This window comes from Onychostoma macrolepis, chromosome 02, assembly GCF_012432095.1.
Source record: "Onychostoma macrolepis isolate SWU-2019 chromosome 02, ASM1243209v1, whole genome shotgun sequence".
Lineage (NCBI taxonomy): Eukaryota > Metazoa > Chordata > Actinopteri > Cypriniformes > Cyprinidae > Onychostoma > Onychostoma macrolepis.
Window position 1 is genome coordinate 28,193,116 of NC_081156.1, and position 8,661 is coordinate 28,201,776.

The following is an 8,661-nucleotide window of genomic DNA, read 5'->3' on the forward strand; positions in this document are numbered from 1 at the left end:
TGTTCGTCCATTGTGTTTTATCAAGTCCAAAGTCAATGCAGCCTTCTACCAGAAGATTTTGGAGCACTTTATGCTTCCATCTGCTGACAAGCTTTATGGAGATGCTGATTTCCTTTTCCAGCAGGACTTTAGCACCTCTCCACAGTGCCAAAACCACTTCCAAGTGGTTTGCTGACCATGATATTACAGTGCTTGATTGGCCAGCCAACATAACCCCATATGGAAGTGAGTGCATAAATGAACATACTTTAAAGAACTTGAACTTTTCTGTTTTGCAAATCCTTTTTTTAAGGACATATTCTAATATTTTGAGAGACTGGATTTTTGACTTTCATGAGCTGTAAGCTCTAAACATCAAAATTAAAACAAAAAACGTTTGAAATGTTTTACTTTACATGTAATGAATCTAAAATATATGAAAGTTTCACTTTTTGAAATAAGTTACAAGAAAAAATGCACCTGTATATATGCATAATATATACAGTATAATATATATATATATATAATGTATGTATGATTTTTTTTTGTTTTTTTGTTTGCCTTTATTATGATAGGACAGCGAAGTGGGAGAGAGGGAGGTGGGAGGGAACAGAAAAAAAGGTCAGATTCAAACTTGGGACGCCTGTAACGTAACGCATTATATGTCGGCATTATATATATTTTTTTTTTACCTTTATGGTTCGTAGGTGGGTAGGTGGCCTTGACCCGGGGTTAAAAATGTACTGTATATTTGGTAATTTGTATAATTGTATATTTGGTAATATTTGAATGGCAGCTCTATGAATTCTGTATTGTTCTGGTTTGTTTTCTATCAGTCATTATGGCCAAATCATGTTTTGGGAGAGCATTACCAGTGAATATTCTTTGGAATTTTTCTTTGCCAGCCAGAACAAGTTTCAGGCTGGTTCTGTCCTGTTTTCCCACATATTACGTTAGGTTTCTGTCAGGTTCTAGTTTGTAATTCCTAAAAACTCAAACTTATTTTATGTGAGAGACTGTGCTGTTGGGTCAACTCGCTTGGACAGAAAATAAAAACATTTTCAGGTTCGATCAGGTTGAGACTTTAATATCTGAGCGCGCCAGTCAGGTTGGAACACATGGTCTTGTTTACGGGCCAGATTCAGGCTTTAACTTGATGTCTAGTCTTGAGCTCCTTCACTGAACGGCATGTTGTGTTCAGTCATTGTTATAATCCCACTGCAGTACAAGGAAGTTTCGAGGAAAGCAGTAGCACACAAGTGCATTGTGGGACATTGTGTGACCTGACAGGAGGCTAGTTCACTCCTTTTATGATGGTAAGCTCAGCTTTCAAATTAATGCTGCGTGTTGTGTTTCATTTGACAACCAGATGTCAGTAACATTAGTCAGTAACATCATTCAGGGGTTTAATATATGCTAAATATATATATATATATATATATATATATATATATATATCAAGACGTCCAATCAATGCTTAACTGTTCCATCACACCCTTTTTCAAGTTTTCACAGTGGACTACATGTGACAAACTGCGAAATGAGAATGGCATCTGCATTATAAATGTATCCAAGTGTATCACACTCACACATACATACATAGTGTCCCATCCAGATGGATTGTCTTCACTCTCGCTGTTGAGCGCAGCACTGAGCCGCTGGTGAGAGACTGCAGTTATTTCAGTCTCATTGCAGTCTCTCTCTCTCCATCTCCCACTCTCTCTCTCCTCCCTCCTTAACGTCTCTGATTGAGCATCATTCTCACATGCTATGCTTTCATGCCTCCTCTTTCACACTCACTCTCTCTCTCTCTCTCTCTCCATCTCTGTTAGCTTCTCTTTCACTTACAGCCCCAGTGATCATGCCGCATCCCCCTCTCTCTCTGTCCTCTCCTCTGCCTGTCTGCTTTCGTTTGCATATTTCTTCATCAAACTGACTGTTTTTTTTAGTGCCAGCCGAACTGCATTCGCCTGTTTTTGGAAAAAGGACATTTAGATGCGGGACGCTGGGTATTTTTCACCTTGCAGCTCACTCATTTGGACGGCATTCGGAAGGTCGTCCGGTTCCGTCCTGGAGTTTCAGGAATACATCGATCATCTGGTTTGCAGCCCACCAGAGTCCCGGAGTCTGTTGCATAGCTGTGCGTTTCCTGCGGTGCACTCGGACTGCTCTTATAGTCTCAGTGAGGAGCGTGGGCTGAAGAAAACCCCCTCAGCCCGTCATCAGCCAGAGGAGGAACACCGTTGAGGGTCAGTTCAGATCAGTGGAGGGGAAAGCGTGACAAAAGGAGGCAAAACAAAGAGAAGAGTGAAGGGCACAGCAGCATCGCACAGGTTAAGTAGAGCATCAAACGGCGGGATCAGCTCCTGTTGGGAAAGAGAGCAAGAGTTTTAGAAAGAGAGAGGCAGGCTTTGATTTGTGAACTAGTGACTATAAACTCCTCAGTATTTGAGAGCCAATCCAGAACTCCATCCTGATTCTCTTGGACTTCCAGGACAAGCTGTGTCGGTTTTTCCTACTCAAGTTCCTTTGCAGTTAACAGCCATGCAGGTGTCCTTCGCGTGTACGGATCACGGGTTGAAGGCCCCACGCACCAGCGAGCCCAACAAGCAGAACACCTCGAGTCCGAACACGGCCAGCGCGGCACGGGCACGGTTCCGAACGGTGGCGCTGATCGCCCGGAGCCTGGGCTCCTTTACACACAGGCACCACATTTCCCTGAAAGAGTCCACCGGAAAACTCACCGGCATGAAGTACAGGTACAGAAAACTTCTGGAAACCACCGAAAACTTGATGATAATGTTGTAAAATATCAGTTCTGACACAGTTTGAGCGAGTCTATTGAGTATTCTGTTTTAACACTGACAGGTATAGTTTTGATAACTCTGATCTTTGTTATCCTTTTCATTCTCAAAAAGACATGGAAAAGGTTTCTATGAAAATAGCAGTGCTGTGAATGAACCGATTTTACAACTCATTCTAGTAAACTCTGTCCTTGAAATCTTAAAGGGATAGTTCATCCAAAAAAATTGTAATTCTATTAATTTACTCAGACTCATGTCGTTCCAAACTGGAATGCATTTCTTCCTTCTGTAGAACACAAAAACCGATATTTTGAAGAATGTAAATAACCAGCTTTGTTTCCGATTGATTTTTGAAATATATTCCAGTATTTTTTAAATATTTCCAATATTTACTTCCAGAAACTGTTTGGTTATTTAAAATATCTTTTTACATTCCACAAAAGAAAAAAGTAATGCAAGTTTGGAAGGACATGAGGAAGAGTAAATGATGACAGGATTTTCATTTTTGGGTGTTTAGTTCATGAAAAAGTGTTTTTTTTTTCTGAGTTGGTGGAGTGATTAATGAAGCGAAAAGTTGTGATTGGCTCCATTGTGAACAGTAGATTACTTTTTTGTTACGCGCTCAAAATGAACAGCGTTTTTTTGCCTTATGTGTGAAATAGTGAATTGGAGGAAAGGCTGGTGCAGAGAGCTGAAAACATTCGGGATGTGTGTGTGAATTTGAGGGGGAGGTGTGAACTAATGGTTTTTGTGCTGGAAATAATTAATTGCATCTGAGACACAAGTATACCACAAGCATGCAACAGTTATTGCATATCTGCTAGTTTCCATAACGACAGAGAACTGGCGGTTTGCCTGTGCGTTACTCTAATTGGACACATTAGCTGTCGGACAGGGGTCATAACTGGGCAGAAAGCCCAGGGTAAACCTGATCACCCTCGGCTGACGTCCAGCTTCACGCACTCATGTTTGACATTTATTACTTTTCTACACTTTCATAGAATTAATTGTGTGATTAAAAGCGCCGTATCGTGAGGAAATTAGCTTGTCCTGATCTTTTGAAATAAGATTTTGCTGTACCATGAAAACATATGGTAACTTTCAGAACAAATGTTATACATATTATAATTCCTGAATAGCAGAGTTTATGTGGAAGATTTCAGCAAGGATTGTTTTGTGAACATGACACAAGGTAATGCATGCATTGCAGAGAGGTTGTTACTGAAAGATGGAGCAACACCAACATTTGACCAGTCCTGTGCTCCATGTGCACAGAGCTGTTCATTTTACATGCAAATAGTCTGTTTACATAGTCTTAAAGGGACAGCAGTAAAAAAAACAGCCTGTTTAATTTTAAAGGTGAGATGTAAAGGTGGAAAATGGTTATGTTTTGTGTTTTTGAGAAAGGGTGAGAAAATAGCCATGCAAAATATTGACTTTACAATTATGATTTTGGTGCAACATTATTTGCATCATATCATAATATATATATAACCTCTCTCTCTCTCTCACACACACACACACACACACACACACACACATATATGTTCACATATCTGATAATGTTAGCAAATACACACACACACACACACACATACGTATGTGTGTGTGTGTGTGTGTGTATAATGTGAATATATGCATGTTAGAGAAAAGTTAATGTTAATATAATGTGTGTAAATAATGTGAATATATGCATGTTAGAGAAAAGGCTGAGGATACAATTGAATTTATTACATTATTTTGACTAATTGAAGTCATAATCAAATCATGTGACAAAACAAGACATTTTAAACCATTCGAGGCTTGCAGGGCACAACTTCTTGCAGAGAATTCTTATAGGTTGTTTTCACAGAGCAAAGTTAACCATGAGTAATGGCCCTCTGTTCATCTGTATATGTCCTAGAGAACAAATATCTGTCTCTGTGGTTTAATCATCTGTCACTCACTGTGATTTAATCTTTAGAAATAGCAATTGCTCTGACAGCGTAGAACCTCGGGTCTTTTTGTAAACATTACATTTTTGTAGAAGAAGTGCTGCTTATATTTGAACATCTTTCTGTTGCACCAGAGTGTGTGCCTTTGATTAAGAGTCTGTGTTTGTAGTCAGTGGTCAGAATAAATGTAATTGAGTAATTATATTATATTATATTATATTATATTATATTATATTATATTATATTATATTATATTATATTATATTATATTATATTATATTATATTATATTATATTATATTATATTATATTATATTATATTATATTATATTATATTATATTGAATTCTAAAATTCTTCGATTATATTTTGGAATTCTGAAAATGTTACTGACAAATTCAGTTTACTCTCCAAAACAAAAAAAAGAAAAAAGATGCCTCTCATTTGTGTCTTGAGCATTAATTTTGGACCCTGCTTCTGCTTAACCTAATCATGTCCTCACAAATCTGAGCAGTAAGGCTTTTTCTGTTCTCTGTCTCTTTCTGTCTCTCTTGCTTTCTGACTTTATAAATGACAAGGATTAAGATACATTTTAAAAACCTTTGATGTCCACAGATTGGTTAAGTCCATATCTTAGTGTGTCGAAGGGATTAAGTATTACCAGTGTGTGTGTGTGTGTGTGTGTGTGTGTCAAGTCAAGTCAAGTCAAGTCACCTTTATTTATATAGTACTTTCAACAATACAGATTGTGTAAAATCACTTAACAGTATCAAATTGGAGGATAGAGTGTCAGTAATGTATAATGATAAGATTAAACATTCAATTTTCAGTTAAAGGCATTTAATTATTGAATTCAGAGATGTCATTGTCTAGCTCCATTTAGTTTAAATAGTATCTGTGCAATCAAATCGACGATAATCGCTAGAAATTAAGTGTCCCCAACCAGGCTCAGTCAGGGGGACAGTTCTCCTCTGGCCAGACGAAACCCGCAGTTCAATTCCAGCCCCAGCCATGTCAGATTGTGTAAAGGGCTTATCTGATTCCCATGGTCTTGTCCCAGTGGAACATTTTAATTTATAATTTAATGTATTTGTTATATTTGTGTTTTTGAAGTTTTTCATTTATATGATTTATTCATTTGCTATAATTGTAACGTATAGTTTTATTGTGTGTATTTGTATCTTGCTCTTGCATTTGCTCAATTAATAAAAGTGTAATTTTGCCTGGTGTTTCTGAATTCCCAGCACTAAAACAAACAGTTGCAGTGTTTCATGGTTCACTGGCCGGCGCTGCAGTCCAGATGGGCAGTCGTGCTGTGTGTGTGTGTGTGTGTGTGCACGCGCATTTGTCCTTGTCTTTGTATTTGTATGTGGGCTTCTGTTGTCTTGGCCATTGGCCTATTAGAAATCAATCAGTGTATGTGTTAGTTTTATTTGGCTTGTAAGCATTTTTCTTCACACCATAATAGCTAATGTGTGTGTTTTTGTGTGAGTGGAACACAGCAGCTGTGTTCCAGAATCTTCTGAAGCAAAGGATAAGGAGACCTCATAGACGCCCAAAAGTGCACAACAGTCATATTTCACTTTTTCATTTTCAGGGGTTTGTTGGGAGAGACATTTGTGATAATGCATTATTAGCCAGGTTTTCAGATACAGTATATTTACCTGTCCGAGGTGTAGTCCACACACACAAATAACAATATTGCATTGTCATATACTGACTTTCATATTGTTGCAAATCTATAGGATTTTTATTTGCAGAACACAAAGGTAAATATCTATCCATCTATCTATCCATCTATCTATCTATCTGTCTATCTGTCTATCTATTGTTGGTTAGTTAGTTAGTTAGAAGGTAGGCAGGTGAATTAGGGCAACATTAGGGTGAGCAGATAATGACATCATTTTAATTTTAAGTGAACTATGCCTTTAATTGTCAGATGCGCTCTGGGCTGCTCAGACACTGCTGAGGGACTAAACCTGATTCTGCTGGAGACAGAACTGAGGAACATCCTGTGGTGCTTAGAAAATCCCTTCCTGCACACTGGTACCCATCTGTTAATCATCATATTGTGTTATTCATTTGTTGATGAGGCTTAATAGTTTTGTTTCAAAACTATTTCATTTTTATTAAAATACTGCACACATACATTCACACACAGTGGTAACATCGTTCAGATCCCACCTGCACACACACACAGTAGTTAGTTATCACACTCTGCAGCAGTCCCCTGACTCCTCTAAACTTATCAATTCTGTTTTACGATGACTACAATATCACTAAACAGTAATGAGGCCTCACACACTCTCACAAGCTTGTACTACAACAGTATTACTGAAATGCTTAAAGCAGGTGGACGCATCCAGATTTAACGGTCATACTGATAAATATTCGAGTGCATCGCTTTTATCTGTCAGGCCCTCCAAATGCTGCATGTTGTTATTGTGGCATGTCAGAGTACTTTAGTATTTTTGATACATGATACTTGGTGTTTTGGATATGGTACTGTACCATGGTACTATATAGAACCATACACAATTGTTCTAGAGTTTGGGGTCAGTAATATTTTTTATTTATTTAAAAGAGACATTGGATGCCCATTTTCCACAAGTATGATCCTTTAGGGTCTTCATAAAATGTCTGCAACATACTTTGGTTAAAATATTTCATAATATTACTGTTTTAATGTACTTTCTACCAAACCAGTGCAGCCATACTGTATAAACACCACGATACATGAATTTCAGTAAAAAAAAAAGTTTGTACCATGGTACGGAGGTGGTATTACACTTACTGCAATGTTATTTTTATAATATCATGGCACTAAAATTCATGTATCATAGTATGTACAGTATGTGGTACTCCAAGGTACTTCTAAGGTATTCTGAAAAACAAATACCATGGTAACCATGGTGTTAGTTATTACCATGGTTCATGGTAAACCATGATACTATGATGTGTCTAAAATGTGGTATCAAGTTACCATGGGACAATGTTCAGAATAACATGTAATTTCTATGGACACATGGTGATGCCATGCTTCGTAACTGATAGATGTGATTCTGTGTTTTTGTGTTATGTGTGTTTTGAGCATCCAGTCAAACAAGGAAAAAATCTGTTGTGTTTCTACATAATCAGTCATGCACATATACAAACAAATGCTTTCCTGTCAAGACCCATGTTCTTCACACACCTTCCTCTGTACAATGTCAGCTAAGCAATACATACAGTTTCCATTGGCTTTCTGAGGCATTTCTGAGCTTTTCTGTCACGCAGTCTCTCAGTTCCTCAGCTCTCTGACTCAGCTCGCTGTGATGAGGAAGGATCTGTTGACACCCAACAGCGTGCGTGTCTGCTACCCGGAAAAAAGACGCACGCCCCCATCACGCGGAGAACAGGGAGTTTTAAATTATATATGTCTGCAGCTGAGAATGTGCTGTGGTTGTAATGTCACACAAACTAATAATGGCTGGGAAAACGTCAGACAAAAATATTGAGTGGGAGATGATGTTGGGCGACATCCATCGCTTTTGAAACAGCTGCATCGGTGTGAAGGATGAAGCCGCCGCTTATAAAGACAACAGATTTGTCTTGTTTGAAAAGGCAATAATCTGAGAAGCCTGACCTGACCTGCAGGGACAAGATAGAGTGATTAAGTAGGTCATTTTTTTTTTACAGAGTGTATCAGGTAATTTTGTTTCATTCTTACCTAGATCGTTTAAGGGGATGATACGCAGAAAGTTGAAGATGGATCTACTTGGAAGGGAGTGTGAACTGTGCATGCTGATTTGCTATTCTCACCGTAAACTGAATACCAGGGGGTGGGTGTCCGCGAGCCAAAATCAATGTTCTTGGTTTCCCTCCAAATGCATACTAACTCACTTCCTGCGAGTCAATGCACAGCTTCACAACCGCACAGAAATATTTAAGTATCATGTCTGGTTGT

At 38.2% G+C, this 8,661-nt stretch overlaps 1 protein-coding gene across 1 annotated transcript in view; it reads left to right on the top strand.

Moving 5' to 3' along the window:
• Window positions 1-1,817: 1,817 nt before the first annotated feature.
• kcnab1b (potassium voltage-gated channel subfamily A regulatory beta subunit 1b) overlaps window positions 1,818-8,661 on the top strand; it is a 37,953-nt gene continuing 31,109 nt past the window's right edge. Inside the window, 1 exon segment of the mRNA XM_058762343.1 lies at window positions 1,818-2,738. Coding sequence (XP_058618326.1) covers window positions 2,524-2,738 — 215 coding nt within the window. The 5' untranslated portion in view covers window positions 1,818-2,523.